Source organism: Trachurus japonicus, chromosome 9 (genome assembly GCF_045865225.1).
Source record: "Trachurus japonicus isolate A0001 chromosome 9, Traja_1.0".
Classification (NCBI taxonomy): Eukaryota; Metazoa; Chordata; class Actinopteri; order Carangiformes; family Carangidae; genus Trachurus; species Trachurus japonicus.
Window position 1 is genome coordinate 20,147,538 of NC_140915.1, and position 19,477 is coordinate 20,167,014.

General features: G+C 40.9%; 1 protein-coding gene across 1 annotated transcript in view; it reads left to right on the forward strand.

Moving 5' to 3' along the window:
• Window positions 1-18,454, forward strand: part of fbxl17 (F-box and leucine-rich repeat protein 17) — a 216,586-nt gene extending 198,132 nt beyond the window's left edge. The window contains exons 10-11 of the mRNA XM_085786476.1: window positions 329-471; window positions 16,269-18,454. Of these exons, the coding sequence (XP_085642602.1) occupies window positions 329-471; window positions 16,269-16,406 (281 nt within the window). The 3' untranslated portion in view covers window positions 16,407-18,454. The remainder of the gene's footprint in view (window positions 1-328; window positions 472-16,268) is intronic.
• The last annotated feature ends 1,023 nt before the right edge of the window (window positions 18,455-19,477 follow it).

The window sequence follows — 19,477 nt, forward strand, 5'->3', positions numbered from 1 at the left end:
CCAACGCTCTAATGGATGAATCCTGCAGCAGTCTGAACAAGATTTGTGCGTACGTATGTGTGTGTGTGTGTGTGTTACCTCGCGTGTAGTTGTGTATGATTTCTAGGTGTTGTGTAAACATTGGTATTATGTGTCACAGCTGGCCAGATGACTTGCCCCGGTTTCATCTCGAATTTTTGCACGTCTCTGTGGGAGGACGACGCTGCCACATTTGCATGAGAAAGGTTGTCAGACTAACACCTTTTCTTGTTTCTATCCCTCCCTCCCTCCCTCCCCCCATCCCCATCTCCCTCCCTCCCTCTCTTGTTTCCTCCTCCTGTGTCCACAGCTCTGATAGCCATAGGCCAGTACAGCAGCACCATAGAGACCGTGGATGCCGGCTGGTGTAAGGATATCACAGACCAGGGAGCCACACAGATCGCACAGAGCAGCAAATCCCTCCGCTACCTGGGCCTCATGAGATGTGACAAGGTAACACAGCCCATAATGACTGCTGTCTGTAATGTACTCTATGTCTGACTTTCACTTTAAAAGATGCTTCTGGAGATGTTTTCAGATGTAGCAAATCCTTTTTTTTTTTTTCTTCAATCAATCAGGCTTTATTTGTATAGCACTTTTCATGTCCACAACAGCTCAATGTGCTTTACATGATAAAAACAATGAACATAGGGGACACATATTGGGAGACACATACATTCACATACGCATTCACACCATCATTTTAGAACATTGGATTTTAGAGTCATTGAGAAAACGCTATCTTACACTCAATCATTTGCAATGGGGAAAATAGAAGTAAAATAGAATAGGATAAAATAGAATAAGAATGAATGAATTAAAATAGAATAAAAAAGATGATAATCGTAAATAAATTAAATTAAATAGGTAAAGTACAATAGATAAATATGTATAATATGTAGGTACTGTAGATCAAGGGGATAGAAAGATATTGTAATTAAGACGATAAATAGTTTTATAGCGATAAAAATAATAAGATTCAGTTAAAAGCCAGGCTAAAAAGTTTGTCAGATCTGATTTGAATATCTGATTTGAAGATCTGAAAACTATTCTTGCAATAATTTTGAATATAAAATATTTGTTTACGCCTTTTTCATCAGAGAGTCACAGAGTCATCATGGAACCAAACACGCATGAACCCTGAAAAAGTTCCACGTTAGGGCGACTGGCTAATTAAAAAATATCCAGAGGAGAGCATGTGGAGTAGCTAAGCCTCTGCTGCCTGTGCCCAGTGTGTGTACGTGATGCATGTTTGAGTCAGCTGGTTGGGTGATAACACAAGTAAAGTAACATAATGACCCCTCTTAAAACTACTTAGAGATGCCTCTGGATCTGAGGGACGATCTTTCCAAAGTCACTCTTCAACTCTCATCTGGCCTCTCAACCGTCCAATCACTAACCTGATGGAGGCACATTAAGTGGTACTGCCATGGTAACAAACCGCACCCACTTCTCCAATTGGACATACGCATCCACTTAGTGCGGGATCACTCAGCCTGACACCAGTGGGATAGGGGGTTAGACAAGGAAGGGGAAAGTGAACAGCTGTCTTAACCTAGAAACTTTAGCCCATACTGATATTGTACAGCTCTGTGTCTTCTACTGTAGCCTGGTACACAACGCACGCTTTAATCCCAGTGCTGGTGGGCCTCCATATGGTGAGTGTAACAGTATGTTTTAATGAGGCCTTTCGTTTTCAGGTTGAGGCTAAATTTTACAGTTGGGTTTTGAGCTGAACAAATTTAAAAGCCCCCGCTGCGCAGTAAAAAGTCCAAGTAGAAAGTTGGCAGGGGAGAAAAGGGAGGGAGGAGGAATGTTTGACTTATAGTCGAGGCCTTACACCAGGTTGGGAACTCATCATTTTTATTTCTTCATTATAAAATCAGTGATATCTGTGTGTCACGGCCTCCCGGTTGACCCTATGGATTTCTCTGATAAAAACGCCCACTCGGAGATCGTTAATTGCGACGAGAACATCGGTGTATCATATTTATCTATTTATACTGTAATGAAATTAAAACATATGAGGGTCCGGCGGTGACCCCATATGTGTGGTCTCAGTGATGAAGCGGTGTACTCAGTTCACATTATTGCAGACATGAATGTGTATCCATCATATTTATCTAGGAGTAATAAAGAGTAACTGCATTACATAGCAGGTGATCACTTAGATTCCATTTTCATTTAGTTCCCTCCTGCCTCGCCGACTCAGTGACCCAACAATCGATATTACAGCCATGCTAATAAAAATCTGTTCAGGAACGACCTACATCTTTACTGGAATAACAATTTTTCTCAGTTTCTCTCCACCGTATGCTTTCATGCCCCTGCCCTCTCCACAACAAATTCACCCATCCCTCTGCCCTCTATCTCCCTCTTCAAATGGGATGTTCATACTCGTAATTTGCCCCAGAGGATGGAAAGATAAATAATTACTCTCCCTCTGCTAGAAGGGGGAATTTGGGGATGACACCACTAAATACAGCAATAATTGGTGCTATTAGAGTTGTAATGGAGTGTGAATCGAGCAGAGAGCGGAGTTTGACAGTTTCCAAGGTCAGGTGTGTTACCAACTCTGAACGCAGAATTAATTCACTACATGCTTGCGCCACCCCCCAACATCCATTTCTCTGTTTTCATTCTCTCATGTTATGTCCCTAAAATTGTGTTTATCATAGCAAATGAGCCTGGAGTATCAGTGCGGATTGGTCCTGCCTTGTGTGGGGAAAGAGATCAGCCCAGGGCGGCTACTTTATTTGTTTTTGTTGTCGATGTTGTTGTTGTTGTTTTTCCATTAGGTTAGACGAGGAAGGGAGTTACAGTAGATCCGCTCAGGTTTCAGGAGGAGAGAGAGAGAGAAGGATAACGGTAATCTGAAGTTCGCTCAGAGGGAAACAAATAAACACAATTGCAGCGGTCACAGTGAAAATGAGAGCTACACAGAGAGTTAAAGGGGTAAAAAGGTGAAAGCGAGACACCGGCCAGGGGAATTGTGGTTCTCTTCGTGTCAGCTCAGGGGCAGCAGTGACCATGTTCTTCTTTCTGCTCCCCTCCGACTCTCATCTCTCTTCTCAACTGCCTCCCTCAAACTTGCTGCCCTCGCTGCTCCTCTCCAGATTCTTCAGTCGCCTCAGCTGAGGATCAGTGACTCTGTTTTCCCTGTCTTCCATTTGATTAGGATTAGGAGAGTTTTCTGTATTTTTTTTTTGCAGCTGAATAAATTTAAGTTTACAGTTAGGGGCTTGATCAGGGTCACTTTAACAGGGTCATTACTGCCTGTTGTCTGAGTTTGGCCGGTGACTACTCCGATGTAGAATTGATGCTTTCAGCCTGTAGCCACACTGCTGCTTCACTTCTTTACTTTGCTTGAGGCAAAATTCTTATGTTGAAAAAAAAAAATACAATTATACACAAAACCTTTTTGGCAAAAAAAAGCATTGTAGTTTTCACAGCTGTAATATGTGTCTGCATGCCGTGTCTCCTAAATGAATCAAATCAATACTTTGAAGTACTTTGCAAAATTGTTTTCAGTTGTTTATAGGCAATGCATTCAATTTGATCATCATTTTTTTCCTGGTTTGCATGTGACATTTCAGGCTCCGGGCAATATTGTATCATGCTTTATTTGTGTATCACAGCTGTTAAAACTGCAGGCATGTCAAATTCAATCTGAGGGCAAACTAATCTCATCTCTGCACTTAATGCAGTTCTGGGAAAACACAGAAGCTCGGGGACAACTCTCAATTCCACCATGTTTGCTCATAATGAAAGTCTTGTGCAAATTGCTTGAGTTGAGATTTCTCTCAGTCACACAATGTCTCTGTGTTGACAAATCCATTTGAATGTTTCACCTCATGCCTCATATTTAATTCTTCATTGTTTAAAAATAAAGATGTGAGGCGCAGCTTTGCTCTCTCCATCTTTTTCTTCCTGCTGCCTTGTGTTGACAACATGAACCACCAGCATGTACTGTACCATAAAGTCCGCAGTACTTGTTCAAGTACATATTGAAGTATGTATTTTTTCTACGCTTATAGATTGTTCAAGAACATTTTTTCGAAGGTTACATTCTTTGATAAAATGTTCCAGGCAAAACTACATCATCTGTACAATGTGTCTTCAATTAGATTTGAATGGTATTTTCTAGTGTTGTGGTACTCAAGACCAGTCTTGGTCTAAAGACCACATTTTCAAGGTTTTGCTTGACATCTCAGAAATGACAAAATTTTTACTCGGTCTAACCTAACCCTCACCCTCTTGGGCTTGGGCTTGACTCAGTTTCAACCCCCTCAAAGTCTTGGTCTTTTCTTGGTCTTGGTATGATCTTGTCTTGGTCCTGACTCGGTCTTGGGTTTGTCCTAGTATTTTTATATGCTTGAGCTTGATAGATTTTTATTGGTGTAACACTCTTAGCTCAACTACTCACAACCTCAGATTGTTTAGTTAAGTCACAGGATCTACACACTTGACGAACCATCTCAATATTTACACACAACCTACAACTGTCTCAGCCAACATACTGTTGCTAAGGGGGTCATCGACAATGGCCCCAACCTGAAATAATTTTGCTCTGCGTACCAGCAATGACTGTTTGCGTTGCGAAAATAAATTGTTATACACACTTCCACGAAGCGGTTTGCTTTGGCAGAGGGTTATTCCTTGTGAGAGCTATGTTGACAGTGTTTTGGACATATTACAAATATCCTAAAGTTAATATTTCCCTTACAAGGACTTTGCTTGGTTTCTGTTCAGGATGTGTATGTTGTGGGAATTTAGAACAAATCACTGTTATAGGTAAGCTAAAACCAGCTCAGATTAGAAGCGACAGTGCCACAGTTACACAACTGACCTGCTCAGCCATCATCGTTAGGGCTAGCCTGAGCCTGTCTGTCTCGCAGATGTTCAGGTAACTTCTACAGTATACATTCGACTATTTAAAATAAATACAGTTCCCGTCTCTCCTTATTTCTTCCTCTCTCCCTCCCTCACATTTTTCCTTCTCCCCCCTCAGAGCTTCCTCCCAGACTAACTGATGTGGAGTTAGGTTTCCGTGTGGGTCCTGTCAGTCTTAGACAAATACAGCCTTGTGATAACCTTGACACACGGTGCGGACAACCCAGTCAGCTCTCTGCCTCGGCAGCGCAGCCTTCGCCTGTGTAAATTTGTTTGGAATTGTCAAAACGCTGAGAATTTTAATGTAACAGCTTCCCTGAATGTCACAGGACTTAGAAAGTGTAGAATTCATCTAAGAACTGTTAACAGGATCCAGCTGGCTCTCCTCATGTGGAGCAGTGTGAAGGATCGATTGCCTCCGTCACAGTTTATACAAACGTGCTTCCGTACTGTATACATTTTACTGCTAGGGAACCTGAATTGTGTGTCCATTGCCATTTGGACTGATATGAAGAATTCTTTTTTTTTTTTTTTACGCTGAACAAACACAGACTTAGTAGAGCACTTATCTGTGTGTGTGAAGTCAGAATGTTTTCTTATTTAAAGTCTCATTTCAGTAGCTCTGCCTCACTAGCTCTTAATAGTATGGAATGCATCCATTTGCCGCACTGACTTTTTTTCTTTCCCCTCCTCTCTCCTACATGTCTGAAGGATTTCCATTGTGTGGCTGTGTGTTTATTCATGCTGAAATGTAGTGTCTTTGTGTGACAGTGTGTGTTCTCCGATAGGAATTTATGTTATTTGCTGTTAACACAGTTCATAATGGCGCATTGAAATCAGAACCCCTCCAGGCCCTGAGCAAATGGCGTGCTCCGCCTGCCTCATATGATTACACCCCTCTGCCCTCAGGGCCAAGCGTCCCCGTTCTGATGAGGGGAAAGAATGCGATTGATCCAGACTCACCCCAAAATAATCAAATCAATTCATTTTGTCCTCTTTTCAGCTATAACTCTGTGCCAGTCTTTTGAAGTACTCGGCTGAAAGACTCAAGGAAAACGTGTCTTAATCTCATGAAAAACGGGTCCTTTCTACTCCGCAGTGTCGCATATGTCAGCGCTTGTGTCGTGGAAATGCCCAGCTCCCTGCAGAGTTTACTGTTAAATGTTTGATCTTTCTCAGCGGGAGAAATTCAACTTTCTACAGTACACTTCGACAAACACAGTGGAACATTATGTATTAATCTAGTTTATGCTTTTGAGTGGTGAAATTCAGTCCGATGGCATCATGTGTAATTTTCAACTAAAATTATAGCAATGTCGTAACAACGCTCGGTTCACTGGACACTGGCAGACACTCACACACACAGAGAAAACACAAAAAGGAAACTCAAGCAGACATAAACATGCCAAATCACAAATTCACCAAATGCTTTTGCTGTTGCATTTGTAGCTTTTTTGTTTTGGGCTAACCACAAAATTTAGGACGAGTGTCCAGTTACAGGGTCATGGATGGAGCAGTTAGGTTTATTGATTCGTGGAGAAACTCACTGTGCAGCCAAGCACTACACAATGTAAGTCATTGTGCTCCTTATCTTGACCCTTTTTCATATTTCTTCAGTGCGTGTTAACTTGCTGTTTTCTATAATGTGCCCTCTTGGCCTCTGCTGATGTATAACTCAGGGGATCTTGATCTTTTTCAGCTTCAGTGGAATGTTTTCTTTAGAGACATTCTCACAGCTTTCTCATATGTTCCCCCTTTCCTCTCATCCTCTTTCTTCCCCCTTCCCTATTCTTTCTCTTTCTCTGCTCCTTTCCTGAATTCCTATCTTCTTCAACCCTACGCCCCCTCCTCTCTTTTTCTGCTTCTTTTCCACTACTTCATTAGAGTGAAAACAAATGGGCAGTCCAGGTTGTGAAACAGAGAGGGAGGCAAACTCACATAGTCAGCATGAAGCTGGACTAGGAAAATAATGACACTGACTGCTACCGGCCCCTTCAGGGACAACTGGTGGAGACAGCAAGAGTCATCATAGTAATGGAAGAGATGAGGGAGGAAAATGTAAAGTAAAACAAGGGCTGGCCTTGAGGAAAGAAAAATAATGAAAAAAATGATTTAACGAATGACAGAAACCAAGACAAAATAAAAGTTAAATTAGATCAAATGAAACAATAGAGTCAAAGCTGGCTATTCTTTTCATAAATGGCCCCCCTAAAAAAGTGTTTTGTGTAGGCACATCCGAGGCGTGCTTCCATTACCTGTAGTGAGGTGGAGCACCATTTGGGGAACAGGTATGAGCATTACTGCACCCCCAGATAGAGGAACCAGACAGACCTTGTTAAAAGAACAGACATACCAATCAATATGGCCGTTCCACTGGTACATCCAGCTGCTGGGGACTATACACAGACAGGCACGGCACGGCAATTTGCAGACATAAACAAGGGCCTAATTGTTCAGGGCCTGGAGGTTTGGAGTGAGGAAAACAAAGATGAAGTATGGTGAAGAGTTAGAAGGCATTTTAGCCCTCGTTTAGGAAATGAGAGTTTGGGAGTTTGGTAAAACTTTTTTTTTGATGAGTGTTGTTACTGTGAACAGCAGGAGTCCGTAGTTTAAAGGCTTCTAAAGTGAAGGGGAATTAGAACAAAGATGCCTCACGCACGCCATCAAGTGTAAGATAGGCAGGTTCCCCGGCTCCTATTTTCAAGGCTTTGGTCGGACTTGAATGTTCAAAGTCAAGAAAGCAGTTTGAAAGAGTCATTTGCCATTTGTGATTTTCAGTGTAATCTTGGGAGTCTCATCCCGCGAAAGAAGAGCTGTATTGATTGGCGGTCTTAACTGAAGCCGCCTCCTGATCATCCCTTCATCTTGTTTCTAAAGGGCAGGAGCAAGGGACAGTGAAGGAGAGAGGGTGAAATAAAGTGAGACACCGACAGAGTTCACTGAGTGTTTGAAAGGAATCTCAGAATTGCCCTAACCCCCCAAAAATCTACCAGAGACACACATGTAAACCCAACCTCATACACAATCATAGTGTTTTTGAGTTTTTTGTTTTTTTTGCCATCCCTCCACCCCATTCTGCCCTCTCTTTATTTTTTTGCCCCTCTTCGCTCTTTTTGTCTCTCAATGTCTCCCTCCCTTACCCTCCTCAAAGCAAGGACAGCCAAGGTTGTTTGAATTTTGGATGCTGCTCACATCTTTTGTTCATTCAATTAGTTCATTCAAGCCCCCCCTGTCTTGTCCTTCAGTCCCCCCCCCCAACACACACACACACACACACACACTCACTGTCCCCCCCACCCCTTCTCCCTCCCTCATCCAGTGCTGTTTACTCATCACAACGGAGGTCAACATAATCTCATGGAGTCATGGGCAGACAGTAGACACGACTCAGTGTGGCCTGTGTCCTCAGATTTGCCAATCCTGATATTTTTTGGTGCAATAACTAATGTTCGGCTCAATACGCTCCCTCTATCTCCTGGACGTTGGGAGAGACAGCAGGTGTTCACAACCCAATTTTAGCCTGCAGGCGTAGCGTCTGACTGTGTTGGTGATGAATTAGCTATTTAATGCTAATGACAATGTAGCTCCCCTCGCTGAATGCTACGTCTGTACAAATTAAACACATCCAGACGAGCTTCGGATTTTTTTTTAGGCCGCTGATTAATGTCCGGCTTGATAATTGATTGGAAACACTAGCCAATGGACATGAAAGCTTTGAAAAAGTTGTGCTGTCATTTCTTTCTTGGAGGAAAAGAGTGTCAACAGAAATAATGTTCCTAAGACACATGGCTGCTTAGTTGAGAAAAATAACTATTCGTACCCAAGAGTGTAGAAAAAAGAAAAGGTAAAGATTAATCAAACTGTCAAGATTTGTGTTTGTACTGACAGTGGAATAGAGCAAAAGGCAAAAATCAGTGAACACACTGACCTTTTAAATCCCGAGGAGTTTGACATTAATGGCAGTTCTCTCGTTTGGTGATTCACAATTAACCCCGAAATTCAGGAAAAAAAATACCTCTACAGAAGGTGGTGTTCACGTGTCAGAGTTTGTAACTCAAACTGATCACACAAATCTAATCCATTCTCTCCTCGCTCTGAAGAGTCACTATGAATTTTGCATGGTGGTGTTCTTTGAAAGGACAGGGTCAAGCCGTCCTTGTTCTTTATTTATTCTGAAGAACTTGGGAGTCATGGGAGGCAGAGAAATTAAACACAGTGGCTCTGTTGTGATTATCTTTCAGAAATTCTGCTTGTGTCTGACCTCCAGTAAGCTGCTCTGGAATTTGTTCCTACAGTTTCTGGAGGAGTGCGTGTGTGTGTGTCTACTCTGTACCCACCTTACTATGTTATGCTCCTTGCTATTTGCAGACAAAGGAGTGGTTTTGATTTGCACAGTGTTCAACAGGCCTCTTATTATTTTATGACCCTAACTAGTCCCTGTGGTAAAAGGATGAGCTCACCCTCATCATCTGTGTCTCTGATTCTCTCTCTGTGTTTCCCTCCATCACCACATCTGTCTCTTTCTGTCCCCTGTGCCCCGTTTGTTCTTTTTATATTTTCATGTTTCATAAACTTAAATGGCAGGATTTAGTAGCAATATTGTGATATCAAGTTGCTATTTGCGGTTATAAAATGTTATATCAAACTGTCAATCACATCCAGTCTGTATGGTAATAGAGGCAAGAGTTTGTGTTCCAATCTGAAAAGCCACCTAAACCATATAACCATAATATGAATTATTTTAAAGAAGCAGAGGAAAAGTCCTGGTCTTAGAGGGACTCTACACTCAGACCTGGTCCAAAGTACACACAGGGTTTAATTAGACCCAATCCCAAATGTAGACCACTTCACAGTTCACTCTCTGTCTTACCTCAAAACCACATTTTTTCCAGCAATATTTTCTGATCAAAGCTCATGGTGAGTTTCCTTTAGATAAACTGGCACACAGATCCAGCGTCCATAGCTAAAGAAAGAAGTCTTACCTGGACCAGATTAGACTGAATATCACTCAGATTTAATTGGGTCCCATGTTTATAGTGATGGAAGAACAAACTTATCATAGTATCACTGATTATATAATAAAATAACATAAGACAAAAGTAAATTATTACAGGTAATTCAAGCATCTTTTCACTCCTTTTATATTATAGCAATTCATTTAAAGTGTTAACTGCAAAAGATTTAAACAGTTATTAGCATCATTGCTGCAAGAACATCAGACCTCATCAGGCTGCAAGGCTTCTTAGTTCCCTGTGTCACAACACCTCCAGGTTTAATTAGCTTTATTTTAGTTCTACATAATAAGATGGAGCTGCGATAGTGTTTTACGGTGTTTTCTTTTCTTAGACTAACAAATAAATTGTGCAAAGCCTCTTGAGTTATGGTATGTTTTCCTCCAGTCTGCAGAGATAAGACGGCCAGTGTAGAAAGAGGGATTGGGCTGAGCCTTGTACACATTCCTTTAGTTACCTTTGTCACGCGTGATGGAGTGTGGGGTTTACAAACCTGGCCTCCAGAACCTCTTTCTCTGACCCTGTTCAGTTGAGCCCCCACTTTTCAGCGTGCACGTGTGCATGTGTGTGTGTGAGCGTATGCACCGACACCCGTCTTTTCAGTTCTGCTGCTGTCTGATATTGTGCAGGGATGAAGTTGTGTGAGCGGGACCAGACCTTAGTTGTCGCAAGCGGTGCCTGACCTGGTTTTTAAAAGCACATTCAGAGCCCTGCTCTGCAGATTTCTGTGAGGGGGGCTTTCTGAGACAAAATCAAAATGTTTGAGCTTGGGCTTTCCTCAGTAAAGAGCAGTCCATTCCTTAAGCTTCCAAGCCAATGCATCAATAGTTCATTTAGAAATATTGAATCCTTCAGAATAAGTTTGTGGCAACCACTTTTCTGTCCCTATACTTTTGTTATACTCTCCGCTTTTCCATCCACTCTCTTTGCCCTCCTTCTTCTTCTTATCAGAGACGAGGAACTATCTTTCATTTGTCCAGTCACTCGTTTAGAAACTTTACAACCGGGGCTTTTCCTCTGAGCAGTTTAAAGAAGGCTATAAATCTGGCTTGTTTAAATCCTGACTTGTTTAAGCTGCCTTTTACTGACCTGATGCACTGAATTCTTCTGCTGCCTAAACAGGCTTTTTAAACATTTACCCCAAATGTATTTACTAGTTGACTGATACACTTTCTACATGGGAGTAGACAGGGAACGGGGGGTATTTGTCTCTCTTTATGGCCCTGGGACCAGCAATGACTGCGACATGGCCAAAGAAAATGAGAGAAGAGAGAAGGGAGAAGACAAAAGAAGAGAGAAAAGAACCTGGTGGACCTGTGCTGAATTTAATGAAAACACGGTGGAAATAAAACCATTTTTCTTGAAGAAAAAAAAGAAAAACACTCATAATTATATTAAAAGGATCACTGAACAGATTTTCAGTTTCTAATATCATATGCATGCATGTACTGTATATTCATTTAAATTCAGGTCTGGGGTTGTTCAATATCAGCAGTTTTATTGCTTTTTTTTCCAGGGTCATTGTTTCTACGTAATACAGAACTTAATACTGAACTCAGAGGGTCTTGGTACATTCAGAGGGAGCGAAGGCCATATCTTTTTTTAGTCCTCTGTTTCCCAAACTCTCTCCCTCTTGCTTTATTCCATTTCCTTTGCTTGATTGCTAGGAGCACTCAGAGGGTGTTCTCACCATGCCGGTCTAATATGATATGCATCTTCGTGTTTGTGTATCTGATTATCGATTTACGGCCCTGCTCTTCTTTTTCCCACTGAAAATGTGAACTGCTTCGGCATTATTCATCTTTACGACGTGTTTTACTGTGCCGCTTACCCGGGGGGGAGTGCCCCTGCATTTGCGGTAAATGTATATTTTACGTGGTGATAGAGTGCATTTGCATCAGAGGATTAGTCTTAAAAAGGGGCTCTGTTGAGAAAGAGAGTACTCCCAGAGAGAGCAGAGGTCAGCTCGGGGACTTACCTTCAGCCGTCATGTGTAAAAGTAGAAGAGCAGTTGTCAAGCACTCATACACTCACTGACACACACACAGCCCTATAAACTATTAATGTTTACTGTACAGCATGTTCAAATAAAAGGTGCCTTTTGCTGAATGGCATATCAGACATATATCTTTTTGTTTTCCCCTCATCCCTCTCTCACCCTCTTGTAAACCCTGACAACGGCACATTACCTGTCAGCATGCATTACAATGCACTTAGATCTACAGGACAGCATCTTTGAAGTTAAAATGGGGGAAAATATCATAAGTATAGGCCTTGCTCCAGATAGCAGTGGCTGCGCTCCCAGATGCTTCTCAAAGATTAGAATCATCAGTGGGTAGCGATCTGCTCTATCATATGGCTCCTCTACAGACTTGGCAGCAGGTTTAGAGGAGGGGTTGAACAGTACAGTACAGTACACTGGATCAGGACTGTATGGGGTGAAAGAAAAGAAAAGAAAAGAAAAGAAGAGAAAAGAAAAAGCTCCCTGCCAGAGTCATATAAAGCACCATTCCAGCCACCAGAGCCCCCAGTGTTTTCTGATAGCATTTTTAAGCTTATGTTGCTTAGCAACAAAATATTGTTAAGCACAGTTTTGCCCGGTAACAAAATGTCACTCTAGGAAGAAACAGCTGAATCACTGGTTTGAAGAAATCAGCGGCTCAACTGCTGTAACCGGAGGACTCTCCCCTCTGCCAGCAAGTTACCCACAGCATTTGGTCTGACCTTCATGTCTAACATCAGCTCTGAGCTGCAAATACCAAGCAGGTGTGGTGATGTCATCACATCTCATTCAACATACCACAGAGCCATGCAAAGGGCACGTAGCCACGTTCTGGAGAGAGAAATGTGGCTGTGAACTCTGGGAACTGACTAGAATAGGGTTTCTTTCACAGGGGGCTGTTGTTTTTGGTACAGTAACCGTGGCTGTCTGGCTAGTGCAGTGGAGGAGAGTTAATGGATGCTATGATGTATAAATACTGGATTCTTTATTCAGTGGCAATAAGTTGTTATAAAGATGTCAAATAAATCTCAAACCAGGTAGAGGGAATTTCTGTGCAGTGTTTTGTAACCATTTAAAATTGTGATTGATATTGGAATATATTTTCTTTAATATTGTTTGGCTTTTGCCTCTTCAGTAATTACATGTTTAAATTCCAATTGTTTGGCACCTGTTGTATGTCACATTGTTAACATTTCAGCTAAAACAAACTTAAACAAAATCACACAAAAGGATGAATAATATGCAAACAGTATTATCATCAACAGCTGAGCAAGGCAGGGGAATAGTCAGTCTTTTCATGATTTCCATCAACGTGATCGTGTTGCATCTCTTAACATTAGCAAGGCCGCAACCAGCAATTGGAAAATGATTCAGCATTTTGATTGGGAGCTATTTTGCGTGTGCAGTGTTTGCTCAGCAAGTGGAGGCGCACTAAATTAGCATTAATGAATGTTATGGCCTCCCATCAGTATGACAGGTCTATTCTTTAGATCTCTTTTAATTGCAATTAAGCCCTGATTAACGAGCTGGGGGATGTTTCATTCTCTTTTCAAGAATACAGCGTAATATGTTATGAAGGCAATCAGGGGTTTGTCACTTTATCTGCTAATGAGGCTCAGCCATATGTCATAACAAACTGAACCCCTCTCTGTATTAACAGATTTTGGAGCCCTTGGTTAAGATGCTCCTCTGTTCCTGCTTTAGTTCTCTGTGAAGGCAACATGTGGCCATTTTTTTGCCGGCAACCCGCAGGTGTTTGTGCGAAAAAAACAGGTGTGGGGTCGCCCCTGTGGCTTAGAGTTTAAGACGCTGACCATGAAACCCTAACCTCGTTTCACTTCCTGTCATTTCTCCATGACCACATCCTAATAAAGACCCACAGAAAAATATGAAAGCCCCATCTGGCCCCAACTACTCTTTGCTAATATTGTTGAAATTGAATCAAGACCAGTCAGACCAGACAGTCAATGAGAAATTCTCAATTAAAACTTAAAGTTATTGCTGAGGTCAGACACCTATAGGTCAGTTCCCATACCAAGCGCTGAGAAGATGCAGCAATGGAAATTTCCCTTTGTTGCATCAACCTGTCAAAATCTCAGGTCATAAATCAAGTTTACATCCAAACTCACCACAATTAGTTGAATAGAAATGTCAAGAAATCTACAAAATAAAATAAAAGTACTGTATATCTATAGTATAATATATTGGCTCTACTGATGAAATTGCATGTTCAGTTTGATTTAGCTACAACTAATAATAATAATAATTCATTAGATTTAACAGCAAATCTTTGATCGCTAGCCCTCTTTAATTTTCATTCTTGTCCACAGTTTTCATGCACCTTCCCAGTGTTTGTGGTGTGGGAATAGTAGTTCAAATTTCAAAGGTTTCTCCCAGTCTCTGTTGTCTTTCTCTTCAACCCTGACTGGAAACAGAACTGATGCAAGACTGGTTTTGGCACGTATTCTCAGAATTTTCTCTTAGCATCCGATCAGAAAAACAAAAAGCAGATGAAAATAAGAAGGAGTTGACCCCACAGTTGTAATTTTGTTTCATTGTTTCTTTATCACTGGTATTCAGAAAGTGTCTGTTAAGCCTCTCTGTGTTGGCATCACGTACCTGAATTCAGCTCCCTGCTTCTTCCTTGGCAATCAAAGAGAATGCTAACAGGCTGTTGTTGCCTTTTAGTCTTATTGGATTCACTGGTGCTGTGCAGAGTTTCCATCTTCCAATATGTGACCCGAGAGGCATTGTGGTCTGTTCACTCAAGCAAACTTATTTCACTTGAATTCTGCAGGGTTATATAGTCTATATATATATATATATATATATATATATATATATATATATATATTTTTTGTCCATCTCTCCATTGTTTTCTCAATTTCACAACTTGGCAACTAATTGCTGATACCCACCACTTAAAGAAATTGGGCTCAGTGAGGAGAATGAAAGAATTAGACAGAAAATGACAAGCGCAACAGATCACAACCTGCGCAAGAGCCAAAGAACCCTTACCATGTGAGTCTCCTTCCAGAAAACACAGAAACCAACGCCGGGCTCCCAGGCAGTGAACTCGGGCAAAACTGTGAAATACTTTGTCACTGCTTTGGCAACAACGGATGACTGTGTGCTCAACATGTGTGTGAGTGTTTATACATCATTTCCCCTGGAAAGTGTCACACTCGCGGGTGGGCGGGGGGTTGGTTCTGGGTGGGTTGCGGTTAACCCCTCGAGGTCTCCAGGGTTACTCTGCCTCTGCTGTTTGTCAGATTCTCAGGGTTTCTCACCCTTGGCTCTTTGGGATGGTCTGACAGAGTGTTAGACTGGCAAAGAAGTGCTGCTGGGACCATTAGCTGCTTGTCTTTCTAGTCCTCTGAGAACATGAAGGCCTCATTAGCCCGGTGAGCTCAGCTGTCCTCTGCTGCTGAACCTATTGTCGTGGTCCACTTGTGTGTGTATGTGTGCATACAGTATGTGCATACACTGTATGCTATTAAGAAATGACCTATCCTTCATGATAGTCTAGTGCACCACCATTTTGAGTTTTGACAGAACACGACCAATCCAGTATGTGTCTGTGATTATCTTAATAAGGCATCAACAGGCAGTGGAGTTTGAATAGACGCTAAATAAAGTAATTTATTTATATACTTATTTTCAACCTACAGCACTAGTTCAGATATATTTATATGGTTTTCATCTGGTCTTTCCTTTTAATGTATCAAACCCAAAACTCCTCTTCTGATACTGAGTGAATGACTCTGAAATGTAGTGCTTGACTTTTGTTGACACAAATAATGACAGGCTCAGTGTGTCAATGTAGAGCTGGACTATGGAAAAAATAACCAATAAAATGAATCTCTGTGAACTAATGCATTTTTAACAAAGGTCTGCCCAGTAAATTGCCAATAGTTACAACAAACAACCACTGAACCAACTTGCACAGTATCCTTGGTGGATAGGTTCAATGTCTTTAGATATTTAGGTGCTGATATCAACAGTAAAACAGGTTTTCTTGCTGTAGTCATTCTTTACTCACTTGTGTCTGTGTTTTTGGTGGCTCACATGGTCCTCATCATCAGACAGTCAGACTTAGTCATTATGGGAGAGTAGGTAATTAAGCTTTCCACTGTTCTGTAAACCTGACATCAGTAAGAACTACTGTACAAATGCTTAAGAAGGAGTGTCTGAGGGTCCACATGTCAATGAAAATGTGCACTATAGTGTAAAAAATGTAAAAAATAAAAATAAAAAAAAAAGATATATATTAATCATCATGTTTTTTTTATATAAAGATGTTCATAATGTTAAAATTCTGTGTCTTTGTGTGTGTTTTCCAGGTGAACGAGGAGACAGTGGAGAGGCTGGTGGTCCAGTACCCTCACATCGTGTTCAGCACAGTGATGCAGGACTGCAAGAGAACCCTGGAGAGAGCTTATCAAATGGGCTGGAGCCCCAACACGTCGAACACTTCGTAGCTATTGCTGGATCACACAAACACAAAACAAGTACACATGCACACAGACATACACAACTAGACACAGGCCATTTTTTGTGTACAGATGCACACAATATTTGCAGCTCAGTCATGTTTGCTTCTCACCCACTGTTCAAACATGCATGTGAACATGTAGCTACATACTCACAGATTGAGGTCCAGTCCATCAACTGGTTCATTAAAAAAAAAAAAAAAAATTCACTATAATATGGGCCTCCTGTTTTTTTATAATTGAGTGATACGTTACACATCTACCAATCATAGGTTGTAGTCCTCATCATCATTGGCTATAAGTTAGATTACATCAGACAATGTAGTGTACTTTCTTTGACCAGAGTAAGTGACTAGTTTGTTTTGGTCCAAAGCAGTGCACTAACAAGTGTTATCTGATTTCTACTATAAGTGAGTTTTACTCAGTTAATCGAGTATTAAGCCTCTTACATTTTGAGTTCTCCACATCACCTTGATGCATGAGAAGGCTGCCGTCTGGTCCTGAACATTTGAAAAAAAGCATCCTGAAGACATTCAAAGACACACAGTGATGTTTGGACCAGAGTTATTTTGAATGAAAATAGATTGATAAAGGTTTGTTGCCCCAACTGGCACCGGTGTCCCAGAGCGTCGCGCCCATGTCGGTCTGAGATGTTGACTCTCTCTGAACTGAACTGAACTGCTGCAGTGAGGTCACACCAGACAAAACAGAGACTTGGACTATAACATCTGAACACTTCAGCCTGGAAGACATCAGAACTGCCAGGGCTTCAGACCACACTAGAGGCATTTTGAGAAATCTGTGGTGTTATTTTTTTTTCTTCTTTTTCTGCGTTTTTTGGATGTTGAGTACAGTGTTAAAGGCATTGTGGACTCATGTACATTTGAGATTGTTCATCATTTGAATAACAGAGCTCTTTGCTGTGACTCGACATGCACATTGTCATGGTACGGAAGAACGATTGAGGCCAGAACCAGTCACAGCCCTGGCAAAATGAATGGCAGGAAAACAGCATAGATTATACTCTGAAAGTGCATGTTTACATTGAGAATCTTACCTTATTTTTTTTCAGTTGGATATAAAGTACTGATGATGGAGGAAGATGAAATTAACATCCGTGTGACTTGGGATCAATGCTGCTTTTATTGCCATGCATAGACTTACCGTTGACTGAGCATTACCTTGAGTCATCACAGAATGATTTCAACAGTGCTTGAAATAGAAGTTGCCTTTACCCAAAAATCCTGGGTCACATTATCAGAATATTAACCACAACTACCTTGATGACAGGTAAGAGGAAATGTTGCCTTAAGTGGTTAGTAATTGCCATCCAATTAGTAACCTGTAATTGACCCAGAATTTAATAAATAAATGTTTATCTGCTCTGTGTTTATCAGATACCCTTACCCCATTATTTGTTCTGATATATACATAAATATATATAAATATAAATATAAAAATAAATACTGTGTAGGATTTACTTAACCTAATATTGGTTTTGAGCATATACCCGTAACATTAGCTATGTAGCAACGCAATGAGGGATTTATCTTTCTTAGTGGTGTAGGACGTAACGAAAATAACTGGCTTGGGTCTATAACCAGGGCCAGTAGAAGCTGGTAGGTGAGAGTTGATCTTTTTCATCTATTCTATAGAAACTCATTAGTGTACAGTTAAAAATGCAAATAACCAGGGTATTTTTCTATGGTGTGAACCAGTTCTGGGCTCAGCCTCCACACACTGTCACTCAGATATGAACAATAGCTTACTGAGCTTTGGGTTTGAGTAGAACTGTAAACTTTCTACAGAATATAAAGACAATTAAAAACACGTTCATTTTACCCTTGTCAGGATTTGTAGACTTTAACTGATGGAGAGTTTCTCCCTCAGCCTGGTTTTGTTCTGTTTCTGTTCTTTTGTAATCCCCATATGCACTTTCTTCTCTGCTAGATGTTGACACACTTGATTCCTGATTTGTTAAGGCAACCGTAAATGACTGGATTTACATAAAGATGAATAAAACACTACTACTTCAAGCTTTTTTTCTCTTTTCCTTTTGTATGTGTGGAATTGAGGCAGGAGAAGAATATTCATGATGACAGTGGAATCACTTTTTCGTTCATTTTACATGTGGACTGCTTAAACATTTTTTACTAGTGTTTTTTTCCCCCAAAATTTTTTTATCAGATCGGTTACATTTCAACATGAAGATCACCATGACTATAATGGTTGACATGATGGAAATTTAAATCTAACACAGATTGCATCTGTATTCTCAGGTTAAATGCAAATAAGGATACCAGCATGTTTTCCATCACAGCCAAAGGCCTTGGAATGCGCAAGTACAGTATGATATACCGAGGACTCTGTATTGTTAGAAATAAAGATGTTTTCCACAGATTTCCATGAATTGATAATGTCTTTTCTATTCAGCACCATGTCACAACAATCAACCTGCATTTCCATGTAGGTACACTTGTGATTTCAAGGTTACAACTGTTGTCACAATCACAGGAGCTTCACATCTGAGACAAAGTCAGGAGACATCAGCCTGCTGCCAAGCAAGACAGCAGAGGCCTCAAAGAGCTAAAAAGCTGTCACTCAATATGTCGCCAGTCTTTGACAATATTGTCCCTTTCAAGTGCCTGTTTTACTGTTCAATGTGTTTGTGCTGTTTCATGTCTGGCGATCAAACACAGGAGATAGCATCAAACAGGATGCAAAGGTTGGTTCTTCTCAGATACATTCTTACTGTTGTCAACACAATTTGTGTCAGTGCAAAGCACAATTCAGTCAAGGAGCTCTGTGTTTTTATCAGCAAGTTTCTAAATACATGTGTAAACACAGGTATGGATTCTTACCAGGCTACATTAATGTACTGTTATAATTCCCGCACATGTGTCTTTAAAGCTATTATCCAACTTTTGCCCACCAAATGTCTTAGTGTCGGTTTGGATTATCATTTTTTGAGGGGGTGCAAACCTTTGAGTACCAGCAGCAAAACACTTTACCAGGGTCAGTTTTTGGAACTTGGCATTTCTAAAAATCCATCAGATGTT